General features: G+C 41.7%; 1 protein-coding gene across 5 annotated transcripts in view; it reads left to right on the top strand.

The window, feature by feature from the left end:
* Window positions 1–16,343, top strand: part of MCTP2 (multiple C2 and transmembrane domain containing 2) — a 124,625-nt gene that overhangs the window by 29,772 nt on the left and 78,510 nt on the right. For all 5 annotated transcript variants that reach the window (XM_088656588.1, XM_035130470.3, XM_088656587.1 and 2 more), the window contains 4 exons: window positions 6,937–7,079; window positions 10,376–10,452; window positions 12,170–12,281; window positions 13,638–13,673. In XM_088656588.1, coding sequence (XP_088512714.1) covers window positions 6,937–7,079; window positions 10,376–10,452; window positions 12,170–12,281; window positions 13,638–13,673 — 368 coding nt within the window. The remainder of the gene's footprint in view (window positions 1–6,936; window positions 7,080–10,375; window positions 10,453–12,169; window positions 12,282–13,637; window positions 13,674–16,343) is intronic.

Below are 16,343 nucleotides of genomic sequence, written 5' to 3'. Positions count from 1 at the left end.
CTACTCATGTTAAAACACAATGATTCCCAGACCATCTGCTGGGCGGATTTAGAAGACATTTGGGCCGGATCTGGCCCCCGGGCCTTAGTTTGCCTATCCATGATGTAAGTGATCTTGCAGGTCTATAGAGGGGCAGGTGATCTTTTAGGTAACCTAGTCTCAATTTGCTCAGGACTTTATAGTTGTTGTTGTTGTTGTTGTTGTTGTTGTTGTTGTTGTTGTTGTTGTTGTTGTTGTTATAGCTACTGCTGTGTTTAAGTGGCACACACACTTCTTCCTCCTATTTTATCCTCAGAACAACCCTATGAGGTAGGTTAGGCTAAGAGGTAGGGACACACCTCAAGTCACTCCATGAGCTTCATAGCTGCTTGGGGATTTGAACCCTGGTCTCCCAGGTCCTGGCCCAGCGCTTTTAACCACCATGCCACACTACAGCCATGGCTTTGTAGCTGATTGGCAGGGAGTGCCGTTCTCCAAGCACAGCTATAATATCTGCATGTCCTGGTGCTCCACTCAACAACTCGGTTGCAGAGTTCTACACCAGCTACAGCTCCTGGACCAGACTCAAGGGAAGCCCTACACAGAGTGTATTACAGTAGTCCATTCCCTGTCCTGGAAAGGTGTAGTTGGTGTTTCAACCTAATCTAATAATAGGCCCTCCTCACCACAGAAGTCGCATAAGCCTACAGTGACAAAAGTTGTACCTAGGAGCACCCACAACCTGTGCACCTGTTTCTTCAGAGACAGGTGAACTCCCAGATCTGGGAACCCCTTACCCACAAAGATTCCATCTGGCCTCAGTTTATTGGCCTTCATCCAGGCACTGGTCTCTTCTGATTCAGATGTAACCATGAAAATAGAGCATACAGATGCCCAAATCTCCTAAAGAGTGCTTCCAGTGGTTTAATGCAAAATGGCATCCGGGGGGAGGGGAAGGGTTAACTCATTCTCTTCCACTGCTATAGTTGTGACAGGATCATGGGCTCTTCTGGTCATCGTGTCTCATTGGACATCAAGATGAGTTGTTTTGCAGACACCTATACAATTCAAGCACCCAGAAAATTAAACAGAAAGGCAGTTACTTATTCTCAGGCTTTCAGTGATTGCCACAGCGGCAAGCAGGCAAGAATTTGCCCCAAGGACTAATTCACACATAATAGTTACAGGTAGGTAACTGTGTTGGTCTGACGTAGTAAAATAAATAAATAAATAAAAATCCTTCCAGTAGCATCTTAGAGACCAGCTAAGTTTGTCATAGGTATGAGCTTTCTGAAGAAGTGTGCATGCACACGAAAGCTCATACCTATGACAAACTTAGTTGGTCTCTAAGGTGCTACTGGAAGGATTTTTTAAAAATTTTGTTTTCACACATAATAGTTTTAGATACATAGATAAGAATGAAAAAGCAAAGTCATGCACCGACAGGAAGACTTGTCGATGGGTTTGTGCTTGCCGCTTTTGCTGTGTGAAATGGCTCTTGACCCCATTGACTAGTGGTATATGCACAAACAAATCTTCGACCACCGCAGCAGTGTTAGACTTGGTTTGGGTCATCTGGTGCTATTTTGTACCCTGTGTAACCTTTCTGCAGAGATCCAGACAGCCCATATCTCCAGCAGCATGTGCACATTTCCAAATTTGTGGAGGACAAGGCTATCCATGTTACTAGCCACAACGGTTATTTTCTATTTGTACTGTCTGAGTCATTATGCCTCTCAGTGCCAGTTGCTGGAAATCACAGGTGGAAATTGGAGTTCTTGGGACAATCCAAAAATAAACGAAAAATGACAAAAACTCGGGCCAAAACGGATAGTTTCAAAAAGGATAATTTCAAAAAGTCTACACAAAGTTTTATTCAGGATAAATTTCAGTAAACATCAACATCAGGACAAGGCCCTGTTTCGATTATTCTTCATCAGCAAACTTCAAGGCAAACATACATGGTACACTTAGATTTTATTAACTTTTGCCTTTTTTATCCCCCCCCCCCAATGGTATTTACACTGATTTCAGGACACACCTACAACAGTGAGAAACTCCAGGAAAGTTCAGAGGCAGTTCTCCTTTTAAGTGCTAGAGGGCAGCAGTAACCATTTAAAACACCCTACCTGCCTCTAATTTGAGAAACATTAAATGCCATTTGGATTGTACAGGCAGTGCATTTGTGATGCTAGGAAGTTCTTGCTGCAGAAGGAGCTTTCCAAGAATGTGCCCGAAATGCGTACAGAGAGAATGGAAGAGGACTTGAGACTAGGGCTCAAAACATTTCTCTCTTATAAGAATGGCAAAACTGCGCATGGATATTTCAGATTAGTTTTGGGCCTAAACATGCCAATAACATCTAATCTCTTTCACTGGAAACATAGGCAGAGGTCATGCTACTGGGGTATTGCTGCTACTACTATTTCTTTAAAAAAAATTGATAGCCAAGGTGACATACCAGTTAGAACATTGGACTTGGACCTGATTAATAAATTAATTGTGATAATAATTTTAATATTCCTCTCAGAGGGCTACAATTTCCAGAGTGGCTTAACAACCAATTCACAATTCAGGTTTTAGAATTCATACTCTGTCTCACCCCTTATATTAGCTGCCATTTATCTGTGTTAAGTAATTTATACATAGGTGCTGCTTCAAATGTATTACCTGCTTAATATTTTTAGGTAATGCACAACACAAAACAAACAAATGTAGAAATTATTTACACTCAAGCTAGGAAGGAAGGCAGGGCCCTGAATAAATTTTCAATGTGCCCTATTTTTATTTTTAAATGAAACAGTAGCATTTAGTAGTAGTAACATTTGACAGCATTTATGGTGGTTGTTTGAGGGGCAAAAAATGTACAGTTCGTATTGTTTTCCTCTCAGCTTGTGCTTGCCTGCTTGGAGAGAAAGCATGGCTATTCTGAAAGCATGCAGGTTAGAGAAAAAAGACCCCTACAAAGTTTACAAGGCAAAACTATTTCTTTTTTTTTATTATTTCCAAAAATGCATAATGTACCTCTTGATTGTGAAAAACACCTCAAAACTGTTTGCAAAATGAAAATGAAAATAGCAGTAAAAACTGTTAAAAACAACCTTTAAAATGTTTTAAAATAATATTTAACATAGCAGTAGACTAAAAAGTGATAGAAACACATCAGCATATCTGTGCCTGGACAGGCTTGCCTAAACAAAAATGTTTTTAGCCAAAAAGGGTATAGTGAAGAAACATGTCTGGTGGTCAATTGTTAGGGAGTTCCAAAGGTTGATTGCTGCCAAACTAAAAGATCGATTTCTTACAAATGCAGAAATGGGTATCATGTATTACATGTAACAGTTCCAGGTATAGCATATACAGTCGTACCTTGGATCTTGAACTCCTTGGCTCCCGAACAATCGAAACCCAAAAGTGAGTGTTCCAATTTTCGAACGATTTTCAAAATCCTGCAGCTAATCAGAAGCTGTGCTTTGGTTTCCGAACATTTTGGAAGTCGAACGGACTTATGGAATGGATTCCATTTGACTTCCAAGATACGACTGTATATTTGTGACTGGGGAAGCCCAGCCAGATGGGTGGGGTATAAATTATTATTATTTATTAAACAGATATTTTGGGGCTACTAAGCATGGAGGGGAAGTTTGCATATATTTATTAAAAAATAGAAGTTCTTGGACTACTGTGTAGGATCTCTGCACAGACGGGAAACATAGCTGTGCCGGCAGCACGCAGGTTAGAGAAAATACCTGTGCAGAGTTCAAGAGGGAAGGCCAAACGGGGAGTCGCTTGGCTCCCGGTTCGGATCTCGGCAGCCGGCTCTCTGCTTAAGGAAATGCCTCTCAGGCCCGTTGTTTGCAAAGCTGCCAATTATTGGGGTTAAAGCCATCTGTTGGCTGATGCGGACAGCCCATCACTTGTTCATCCTTGGCGTCGCCATCTCAAGCAACAGAGGCTCCTTCCTCCTTTTGCCTGTTGACTCCTTTCTCACTCCTCCTCCTCCTCCTCGCTGGCTTGCCTAGTAGAGACGTTACTTTCTTGACAGTGAGACAATTTCTTCTTCTTCTTCTTCGCTGGGGTGGGCGCAGAGAGAGAGAGAGAGGCCCTCCCTCGCTTGCCGTGTTCGGTGCTTTTCTCTCGCCTCGCCTCCCCCCCCCCCCGCGCCTCTCAATTATTTTCCCCCTCACAATTAACGTTCTCCTAACTTGACACTCCTACCCCCCCACCCGTTTTGGTGCTGTCAACCGCCACCCCCCCTTTTCTCCCTATTAATTCCAGACATTAATATTTTCTTTCACGCAAGTGCTGCCGTTCACCCGTGAAACAGTTTGAACATTATGTAGCTGTCAAGATACCTAGGGATTACCCGGCGTGCTTTGCCTCCGTAAGTGACACCGCCGAGGCCCTGCTTCTGAGATGTTTATTTTGAGAGTAAGCTGACAAGCATGAAGTCCTGATCCCAGGGAGGCAATCTCATTTAATTAAAAGGCTCTTTCATTATAGTTCGCCTCCCGCCGCCCACCCCCCCTCAACTGCCCGCCAACCCATCCGTCCCACCCCCAATGCAAGCTTAAAAAAAGAGAAAACTAACAGAAACCACAAAAAACCTTCGTTTTGCACGAACGGCATTGTTTTACAGTAAGGGAAGGCGGGGTAGCAGCCGTGGGGGTGTAAAACTTCCAACGTTTATGTGAGAAATGCAGAATATCCCCACAGAGAATTGTTTTTCTCCCCTTCTCGAAGAGGAGAGGTTATTTGGGGATTGAATATTGCCTTAGCCGAAAAAAACATATTGTCTCTGTTCATTTCCTTTATTCTTCTTTTTAAAAAGTGCTTTGTTGTGCGGTTCTTGTTCCATTTAAGAAACAGATAAGCGAATGCGTTTGGACCAACCTGCCTTCAATCTCCTTATTCGTGTTTTCATTCTACCAGTTGCTTCCCTGGCCTCCTCCAGATATAACCTTTTTAATGTAGTTAATAGTTGAGGGACTTCTTCTTCTTTTAATTATTATTAATATGCTGGCAGCCTCTGCTTATCAGGGAGATAAAGGCCGGCTCTTCTCTTGAGCCTTCTTGTCTCCCCTTCCTTTATTTTATTTTTAAGAAAGGAAAGAAGGGACTGGAATATTTAAGAGAAATTAACAATAGAACGTGAGGCAAATCACCTCTGTTCATCTCATTTCTAAGCGTTGAAACATCCTCTGGAAGGTTATTGGAAATGCTTAACGCTCAGCGGTATTATCTGTGGAGCTTTGCCCTTCTGTGAATGTGCAATGATGGTACTTCTCTTCCCCTGCATAAAGGGATATCTGGTTCTAAGATGGCTGATCCACGGGAGCCTATGGGTGCATTCACACCACATATTTAAAGCACTATGATGCTGCTTTGGCTTTCCCACAAAGAATTCTGGGAGCTGTAGTTTGTTAAGGGTGCTGAGTGTTGTTAGGTAAAGGTAAAGGTGCCCCTGACCTTTAGGTCCAGTCGCGGATGACTCTGGGATTGCGCGCTCACCTCACTCTATAGGCCAAGGGAGCTGGTGTTTGTCCGCAGACAGCTTCTGGGTCATGTGGCCAACATGACTTAGCCGTTTCTGGCGCACCAGAGCAGCGCACAGAAATGCCGTATACCTTCCTGCTGGAACGGTACCTATTTATCTACTTGCACTTTGACGTGCTTTCGAACTGCTAGGTTGGCAGGAGCTGGGACCGAACAACGGGAGCTCACCCCGTCACAAAGATTCGAGCCTCTGATCTTCTGATTGGCAAGCCCTAGGCTCAGTGGTTTAGACCACAGTGCCACTCGTATCCCTATTCCCCTCACCGAGCTGCAGTTCCCAGCTTAACAATCACTCCCTCTTGAGAGGGAACTCGGGGAATTGTAGCTCTGTAAGGGGAATAGGGGTCTCCTAACAACTGTTAGCACCCTTAACTACAGCTCCCAGAATTCCTTAGGAGGAGCCATGGCTGTTTAAAGTGGTATCATAGTGCTTTAAATGTATGATGTGAATGGAACGTGGCATCTCTCTCTCTCTCCCTCCCTCTCCCTCCCTCCCTCTCTCTCTCTCTCTGGTTGAGGTGGGAATGGACAGGGCAGAGATGTGTGAAAACATACAATGATGGAAGCAAAGCAGTATGCCCCCCCCCCAAAAAAACTGTTACAGGCACCGGCAATATTGAGAGCAGAATAGCCTTGTCCCATATTCAGCCACTCAACTGCTTCAATCTGAGGGACTGGTAATGTTACAGGTGGAACAGAATACTGTACTCATCCCTCACTTGCAAGAAATCAATCCATTTGAAAACTTGGAAACCAATCAGAGGTTTTCTTACAGTCAAGTGGCACACAAATTTTGTTGGACAAATAGTGCCGAAAGTGGTCGTGCATTAATTATTAATTATTCCTTACAATATATTTATATATCTTGATAGTCAAAGCAAAACAAACCTCAGTGTGTTTCATGGAAAGAATAAAACAATGAAATTATCAGCAAAAAAGCCCAGTTAAAAACAAGAATTCAAACCTCCAAAAATAATAAAAACCAGCAATAAGCTGAAAGCCAGATCAAAACACATTGTCAGCATTCTACCGGTATATTTCTGGGTAGGCTTGCCTAAACAATTTTTTTTTAGCAGGTGCTGAAAAGAGAACAGCAGAGGAGCTTTCCAATCAGCAGGGAGTTCCAAAGTGTGGGTGGTGCCACATTAAAAGTTTGGTTTCTCACAAATGTGGAACGAGTAACAATGCCAGTTCCATGTCTAACAGCACTGATACCACCATAATCACAAATCACCACGAATGTACAATAAAAAGGACATCTGGAGAGGTCCCTTAATTAACTTAATCCTCTTCTCATTGTAGAGTGCCAAGATACACCGTTTGGGAATTACTGGTTTAACCTGATAGCTGGGATAACACTTTCTAGATCAACTGAATTTTGTTTCATTCTTCCTTGTTCAGGGACGAGTGATCCTTATGTGAAGTTTCAGCTGAATGGGAAAACGCTTTACAAAAGCAAAGTTATCTATAAGAACCTGAACCCTGTTTGGAATGAAACGGTCATAATTCCAATACAGGCCCTTGACCAGAGACTCTGTGTGAAGGTAAGCTGTTGATTGGAGCTGACGCCGAATTTTGCATAAAATGGCCTTGGGGGGGGGGGAAGCTTGCTTTTGACCACATTAAGCTAGAACCTCAGGTATGACAACCCTATCTGGGTGCTGATAATTTTTCTTTGACGATCCATGCTCTGGCAACCCTCCTTTCTGGATTGCTGCAATGCATTGTATATGAGGTTGTCTTTGAATGTCCCTGTTATCAAAATGTTGGAGGGTATGGGAAGGTAGTCGAGGAGCTTTACTTGGGCCCCATATTTAAAGCAGTGTTATACCACTATGAACAGTCATGGCACCTCCCCCCAAAAATCCTGGGATATGTGGTTTGTGAAGGATACTGCTGAGAGTTATTTGGCAACTCCCTTTGCAGAGCTACAGTTCTCAAAGTGGCTTGACATCTCAGCCCCCATCTCAGAGAAGAGTCTGGTTATAGTTATGCTAGATTTTAGTGTACATTTGAGATTCTCATTTTAAATGGTCTTAATTATAATTTGTTCATCCCTCCACGAACACATGTTACGGGTGGCTCGTAGATAGAATAAATACACAAATAAAACCTCTCACACCTAAGGAATTATCTTTGAGATGTGCTGTCTACAAGCAGATGGCATCTTGAAAATGCAGAACAGATGATGTTCTCGACTGACATTCATTCAATTTGAGAATGGCCTCGGAACTTTGCAATTCCCCTCTGTGTTTCTTCTCTGGGTTAACATATTTGTAGACAGAATGAGTTTCTACCCAGAGTGGCCATAGACTAATCTATTCTAGCCCTTCACCCATAGGTAGAGTTTACTATATAGCAACCCCCAGTCCATTTCCTGCATATCTAGATAGTGTTAGGGAAAATTCTGGGTGCGAGGCTGCTCAGCCACCCAGCTTGTCAGGCAAGAGCCCGCGGTCCACTGTGGAATAAAGGAAGGAGTCCAGCCACCAACCGGAGCAAAATAGCAAGGTTCAAGCCAAGACTGAACACTGAGTTACAAGAACAGGGTTACAAGAACTTTTAAAACTTCCCACCTCAATCCCATAATACATTTCAAAAGTGTCATTCCTACATCATAGTTACATACCGTAGCTAAACGTCAGAAAAGGGGAGGTACATACAATATTAACATACTGGTAAACAAGATTAACGTACGGGTAATGGTTCAGAGCAAAAGTAAATGTGTGAAAAGTACTGGGAGGAACTTCTTGAGTATTCATACGAAAAGAACAATAAGGTCCTGGTTTTGCCTCTGGGCACTTCCTGGAGTCCCTTTTCAAGGGCAAAATAGCATTGGAATGGAGGGAACTGGAGTTGATTTTATATGGTTTTTAAAACTAGGTAAGTTCCCTGAGCTGTCAAGTTGAAATGATACGGTTATGCATAATATTTATAACATTTAACAACTTTAAAGATGTGTCTTCCCCCCGTGATTTCCATAACAATAGGTTCTAATTCTCAGCGTAGTTATTTTCCCAATGGAAAGAAAGGAAGACCAGACCAGCACTTTCTCTGGAGTGCCACTTTTAATAGGAAGGAGCTAGATTTTTATAGTATTTCAAAAGCCTGCCTAACTACCAGTGGTTATAGGAGAGGGGGGAAACCAACCCAAATCTGTACATAATAGGCAAGGTTTGTATTCCTCTGTAAGCAAGTTCATGATTTGCATGCAGAGAAGGCTTGGGGTTCATTCCCTGGCATTTCGGGTTAGGAAAGACATGTTTCTGAAACTCTGAAACTCTGCCAGTCTGTGAAGATAGTGCTGAGCTAGATGGAGCAGAATCATAGAATCGTATAGTTGGAAGGGACCCCAATGGTCCTCTAGTCTAACTCTCTGCAGTGCAGGAATCTCAGCTAAAGGAACTTGACTTTGGTACAAAGGAGCTTATAGTCCTAACTTTCTGTTGAAAACTGTCTCTTATCCATAGAACAAGCCCTCGTAATAGTAGTTGCGAGCACTGCCTATAGATAAAAACACCTATTTCTGGGGATAATCTCAATGAATAGTTTTAACTATCGGTATGTTAGGAACCATCTGTCTGAGGGTGGCAAAGGCAAGCTTTATCCCTTAAAAAAAACAACAACCAGCAACTTTAAAAGTTAACAGCTTGCCAGGTTTTCTTATTTCTTTTGAGTATTTTTCAAAGAAAAAAATGTGTTCATGGTTTTTGTTTGAAACTTCCAAAACTGCATTAATAATAATAATAATAATTACAAATTGGTTGTTGTTTTGTTGACAAAAGTGAACAAAATATATTGAGGGTTTTTTTGGGGTGGGGAGAGGTGCTATGAATATAACTGAAAACTTTTCAGTGGCTTGATTTACTTATTTATTGTAACATGAAACCATGGTTTGCTCAACAAACATTGGTCTCTCACATGAGCAAACACAGGCCAATTTGCTTCTCCAAAGCTGGGTTTGTTTTCCAGTTGTCTGCTGAATATCTGAACTGGGATAGCCAAAAAAGCATTACTGAGCAGCCATGGGATCAAACCAATGCCATAGTTGGGCTCAAACCAGTGCCAAAGTAGAGTTTAAAGCAAGCCATGGTTTGTAAACAAAAAACAAACCCTGGTTTTGCATCATTTCAAGTCAACAAGCCAGGTTAGTCTGCTTGGTTTGGACTCCCGGACCAGATTTCTACTTCCCTTAATAACAGAAAGTTTGACTGAGAACTTGGAGTCTCAGTTAACATATCTGCTACAAGACAGCGACCCTAGCAGAACACTGCTAGTAGCAAGATATTTGGTTACAGTTCTCTCATACAAAAGGAAAAATGGTTTACTTCATGATTACTGAAAATCTGTTCTATTACCCGATTTATAGCGGAAACTTGTCGAAACAAACGTACTGTTCCATCTATTTTATCCAAGGAATTATTGCAAATTATATCTGTTTATATGTATTGAATTTTTAAGTCCTTTTTAAACTTTATTTACTCTTGCTTTATTTTATCCTGTCTTGCCCAGTGTTTTTGTACATTGTGTTGCATAAGATTATATTGTGGGCCTTTGGCCGTAATAAAGATTTCATTCATTCATTTCATAGTCTGCTTGGTTCGGTTCAGGCATTCAAACAAGCCACACACTAGCTAAACAAACCACAGCTTAGTGTTTTGAACCAGGCCAATAAACAGCAATAAAAAATGTGACCAACTGTTGCTTTTCACGCGAATTGCAGAGCCGGATGTAGAACTAAATGAGAACAAATAGCTCTTTTATCTGAAACGCAGAAATTGTTTCCAGGTGTCCAGATACATATTTCTTTTTCCTCTTCTCCTGTTTCCATATGCATCAGGTGTATGATCGAGATTTAACCTCTTCAGACTTTATGGGTTCAGCGGTTGTAACTTTGGGTGAACTGGAGCTGAACAGGTATGCTTAAAGCTTATTAAACATTGATTTGATTAAAAAAAAATCCTTCCAGTAGAACCTTAGAGCAGTGTTTCCCAACCAGTGTGCCTCCAGATGTTTTGGGACTACAACTCCCATCATTCCTGACCACTGGTCTTGCTAGCTAGGGATGATGGGAGTTGTAGTCCCAAAACATCTGGAGGCACACTGGTTGGGAAACACTGCCTTAGAGACCAACTAAGTTTGTCATTGGTATGAGCTTTCGTGTGCATGCACACTTCTTCATGAATTTTTAAATTTTGTTTTGACTACGGCAGACCACCACGGCTACCTACCTGTGATTTGATTTACTTAGGGATGCTGGTTATCCATTCTGTGAGATTCGAAATGCTACAACTTACAGAATTCTAATTTAGCCTGCTGAATCTTCTCTATCTTTTTTAAAAAATTAAGCTATGAGGAATGTGTAAACCCTTCAAATTTACAGCTTGCATTTGAATTTCAAGGCGATATATTTAGAAATTTGATATTACGTTTCCTCTAAGACTCTTAAATGAAGAATTGGAAAATTGAAAATAATAATAATGAACTCCACCCCACCCCCACGCCAAATTAGGACAATGATAAGTGCTTAGGTACCTGAATTCATATGAAGTGGAGCCTTGGTTCTTGAATGCCTTGGTACTCAAACATTTCGGCTCTCGAATGCCGAAAACCTGGAAGTAAGTGTTCCTGTTTCCGAACATTTTTTGGAAGGAATGTCTGATGCAGCTGTTGGCTATTGTTTTGGAGGCGCCTGAGATAATTGGAAGCCTTGGTTTTCAAATGTTTCAGAAGTCAAACCATTCGGAAGATCGAGAACCAAGGTACCATTGTATATTTAATATACATATTTCAATACCCTGTATAGGTCTGTACATTTTTTTTTTACTTGTGCCAATACCCGTTCTCAAATTTATGAAAGAAATATTTCAAGGAAATTCAAATTAGAATTTTGTTAATAATGTTTGCCTCTAAATTCATATAAGCTCTATGGTACACAAAGTGTGGGTGCAATTCTAGATCACTGTGATTCTACCCCGATCATTCAGCCCAGACACTGAGGTCCACTTCTGAGGCTCTTCTGGCGGTTCCCTCACTGCGAGAAGTGAGGTTACAGGGAACCAGGCAGAGGGCCTTCTCGTCAGTGGCGCCCGCCCTGTGGAATGCCCTCCCATCAGAGGTCAAGGAAATAAACAACTATCTGACTTTTAGAAGACATCTGAAGGCAGCCCTATTTAGTGAAGTTTTTAATGTCTGATGTTTTATCGCTTTATCATCATCATCATCATCATCATCATCATCATTTATTACCTTGGCCTCAAAACTTTGTCCATTCTTCTTTCCATTCCCTTTGGTCTCTCCTGCAGAAACTTGCCTTTTTCTTTACAATGACTGCTCTAGAACAGGGCTGGCAAAACTGTTGTCCTCCAAATGTTGTTGGACTCCAATTCCCATCAGCCTCAGGCAGCATAGCTAATGGTCAGGATTGATGGGAGATGTAGTCCAGCAAGACCCGGAAGGCCAAAACTGCCCAACCTTTGCTCATTTAAATAATATGTAAATCATGTACATTAATAGTAACAGGCTATGGAGAACAGAAATAGCATCTTAGTGGCACCATGTAATAGTTGGTGGCTGTCTGCTGTGATCTTTAAGGCAGTCTTTGGCTAAATAAGCTCTTCTTTTCTGCTTTCAGGACTAGTGAGATGACCCTAAAACTGGAAGATCCAAACAGCTTAGAGGATGACATGGGTGTGATAATGTTGGACGTGAGGCTTGCTGTGAAACAGGGAGATGTTAAAAGAAATGTAAGTGGTTCAAGAGATGGTTCTCTTATACTTCCACAGGAAAAATAACTGCCATCAGGACAGGTGCGAAGATGGGCAAGTGTATCTGGTATGGAGGTAGGTAGGACAGGTGCACTGCATTGAGTGGGGCCCTACTCTGTGCAGTGCCAGAGCACATGATTTGCATGCAAATGATGGTTCCAGACACAATCCCTGCCTGCTTCTTTGGAAACAGCAATTTAACCACCTGCCTCTCCCTTTACTCCTTGCCATAGCATTCCCCACCCCCCTAGAGCTCAACAAAGCCATCCCTCCCTCTCTTAAAGGTAAAGGTACTCCTGACCATTAGGTCCAGTTGCGGACAACTATGGGGTTGCGGTGCTCATCTCGCTCTATAGGCCGAGGGAACCAGTGTTTGTCCGCAGACAGCTTTTGGGTCATGTGGTCAGCATGACTACGCCGCTTCTGGCGAACCAGAGCAGCGCACGGAAACGCTGTTTACCTTCCCGCCGGAGCGGTACCTATTTATCTACTTGCACTTGACAAGCTTTTGAACTGCTAGGTTGGCAGGAACTGGGACCGAACAATGGGAGCTCACCCTGTCAAAGGGATTCAAACAGCCGACCTTCCGATCGGCAAGCCCTAGGCTCTGTGGTTTAGACCACAGCGCCACATGTGTCCCTCTCTTAGACCAAGCCAAACCTCCACAGCTCACCTGGACTGCTTGCCTGAGCTTCCCACCCAGCTTCCCATCCTGCAATGGCTCAGCGGTTCTGAGAGTCCAGTTTTCACTGCCACCTGTCTGTGGCCAAGCAGACTGCAGCATGATGGCATCATTAGATTTTCATTATATGTAATAATATAACATAGTAGCTTAAAAAAATTGTATTTTTTTAGTTCGTCTTTCTAGGTCTCCTTTGAGACATTTGGTTGAAAATGAGTTTGAAATGAAATGAAAATGAAATGAAATGTAAAATGTTCCATCTATGCAGGGCCTTTCTGATAGCATTTGTACAGCTTAAGAATGTGCAGTGGTACCTCTGGTTATGAACTTAATTCATTCCAGAGGTCCGTACTTAAGCTGGAACCGTTCTTATCCTGAGGCGGGCTTTCGCTAATGGGGTCTGCCACTGTGCGCACACCTCTGATGCGCGATTTCCGTGGGGCAAAGTTCGCAACCAGAACCAGCTACTTCCAGGTTAGCGGAGCTCGTAACCTGAAGTGTTCATAACCAGAAGCGTTTGTAGCCAAAGGTACCACTGTATGAGCTCTTCTCAAAGGCTAGGCTTAGTTGCTAACTATCTCCACCTTTTTGTCCCTTTCTGCTTCCCTCCTCCTGTGCCCCATGGATGCTCTGTTTGGGGACGTGACAAACAGAGCTGGATGAACCGAAGAAAGCGTTCTACCCCCAAGGTAAGTTGCCTGCCAACTCCCCTCAATGTGCACCTGGAATTCTTGCAGTCTTCTTCCCCTGTCTTCTTCCCAGAGTTACTGATTTGGGTAACACTAGCACACTGATGGAATTACTGGAAAGGTGGGTGAGTGGAAAGGGAGTGTTCCTCTTTTCTCCATTATTAACAATATTTGGCCATTCATTTATTCCTCAGAATCCAGATGATATTCTTCCCAAAGTGTTTTCCCATCCTTTCCCATTTTTTATTTATGATTTTCAGTTACTTTCCAAATCATTTTAACATTTCCTAAACTCAACTTCCTTTCCCCTCTTTCTGCAGTTCCTTAAATTTATTTTTTTACATTTCCTGCATATTCTAAATTAACTTACTCATTTATTCAACTACTTTAAATATTTACTCTTATAAAACTGCAGGTTATTGCAATAATCCTGCCGATGTTCTTATCTGTTTACAGTTAGTTTGTAAATATTCAATAAACCATTTCCATTTTCTATATAAAAAGCTTGTCATCTTGATTTCTTATTTTTACAGTAGGTTTCACCATTTCTGCATAAGTTTTTTGTCCATTCTTCTTTCGTCGGGACTTCTTATTCTTTCCATTTTGGGGCAAATAGCATTCTTGTCGCTGTAGTCACATACATGAATGAATTTCTATACAGTTTGGGTAGTTATGCCCCTATAATTCCCAAATGGAAAGCTTCTGGGTGTTTTTTTTAAAAAAACCCACAAATGTTATTTTAAACATCTTTTTCAATTCATTATATATCATTTCCCAGTAAATTTTAACCTTGCTGCAAGACCACCACATATGATAAAATAAAATAAAACCATTCCAGTCGCACCTTAGAGACCAACTAAGTTTGTCATTAGTATGATCTTTTGTGTGCATGCACACTTCTTCAGATTCATACCAATGACAAACTTAGTTGGTCTCTAAGGTGCTACTGGAAGGATTTTTATTATTATTTTGTTTCAACTACAGCAGACCAACACGGCTACCTACCTGTAACTAGAACATATGATAAAAGTACCTTCTTTCTCTTTACATTTCCAACACTTATTTGATTTTGATTTATATATTTTTGCCTATTTTATCAGTGTTTGATATCATTGATAAAACATTTTCATATAGTTTTCTCTTAAATTATAGTGTGCTGTGAATTTTATGTCTGTATTCCACAATCATTCCCATGTCTATTGCCCAATGTATCATTGAGGATTCCCCCCACCCTTTCTCAAAGGAGTTTAGGGTTGGCATCTCAACCCCATATTTGATCTCTGCAACAGCCCTGTAAGGTAGTGCTGCTCTCTTCAACCAGCATTCAATTTTGCTTTATTTTCCTTGGCCTTGGAGAATCCCTCAAAAAGAATCCAGACTTCTAAGCTCTGGTCTTCACAGTCCATCTAGTTTAAAGCCCACCTCCATCTCTCTCCCTTTTTTGGTGGTGTTATTTCTGTTTCTTTAAAATAAAATAACTGAGACAAAACTTTTGATAGATTGCTCAGTTTGCAAGGTTCTGGCAAAAGTCCCAAGATCTTTCTCCCCCTCCCACCACCGCACACAAATGAAATTTAATGGTTTCCAAATAGGGTGAAGCAAGTGTGTTTAGCAGAGGCAAAGTTATTATTTTGCAAAAACAAAGAAGAGGGGAGAAAGCAGCAGAGGGGAAACTCCAAACCTTTTGCCTTTTTCTGTTGCTGTCACTAGAGGGTGGAAGAACGTCAGTACTTCATACAGAAAGCAGAGTTTGGGATCTGGAGCGAGCTCTTAAGACAACAACTCCTGTGACCATCTGAGAGGCAGTAAAGGATTTCCCAGAAAGACTACCTGGGCAACACTTGACAAAGCCATATTTCCTGGTTTATTGATTTTCTTGCCACACTAAAAAAAACAACCACTGGCTTTGTACATCAATAACTTTCTTTAGTTGGGAAATGCCAGCTTGTGGAAACATTACTGGCTCTTTCCCACCTCCCACCCCCATTTTTCTTCTTCTTTTTCATTTTTTTTAATGTGTGTGTGCGCGCACATGGTGGAACATAAAGGCTGCAAAAGGAAAATTGTGTGCTGGGGGAATTTTGGTATCTCAGGGAGGCACGGGAGGTTATGGAAGTATGGTCTGGAGGAGTCTGATGGGGCAGAAGAAATGAGGATGGACTGGATTAAGAGACCAGAAGGAAATAAAAAAAAACAGACCCTAGCACTCTAATGGATCCATATACTTGACACTGGTGTATTCCCCCCACCCCCACCCCCCGCATCACCTCCACCGCTGTAACACTTCTGACATCTGACAATGTATTAGAAAGAGGAAGAACTCAATATTATTTTCTCCATTTCTGAACGAGGTGACATGATAGAAGTATTTAAAATTACGTATGGTATGGAGAAAGCGGAGATATTTTTTTTCACTCCCTCACTTTATCGTAATACAAGAACTCGGGGATGACCAATGAAGCTGAATGTTGGAAGATTCAGGGCTGGCAAGAGAAAGTACTCGTTTACACAGTGCATACCGAAACTATGGAATTGGCCAGCGTCTTTGATGGCTTTAAAAAAGGATTAGACAAAATAATGGGGGATAAGATCATCAGTGGCTGGTGGCCTCATCCATTAGGCTTTTGCATTCTTATTTTATTTTGTGAATCATTTATTCTGTGTATTCAG

The sequence above is a fragment of the Zootoca vivipara genome, chromosome 13 (genome assembly GCF_965207765.1).
Source record: "Zootoca vivipara chromosome 13, rZooViv2.hap1.1, whole genome shotgun sequence".
Taxonomy (NCBI): Eukaryota; Metazoa; Chordata; class Lepidosauria; order Squamata; family Lacertidae; genus Zootoca; species Zootoca vivipara.
Note: the sequence above shows the minus strand (reverse complement) of the source record. Positions and strands in the feature narration are given on the sequence as shown.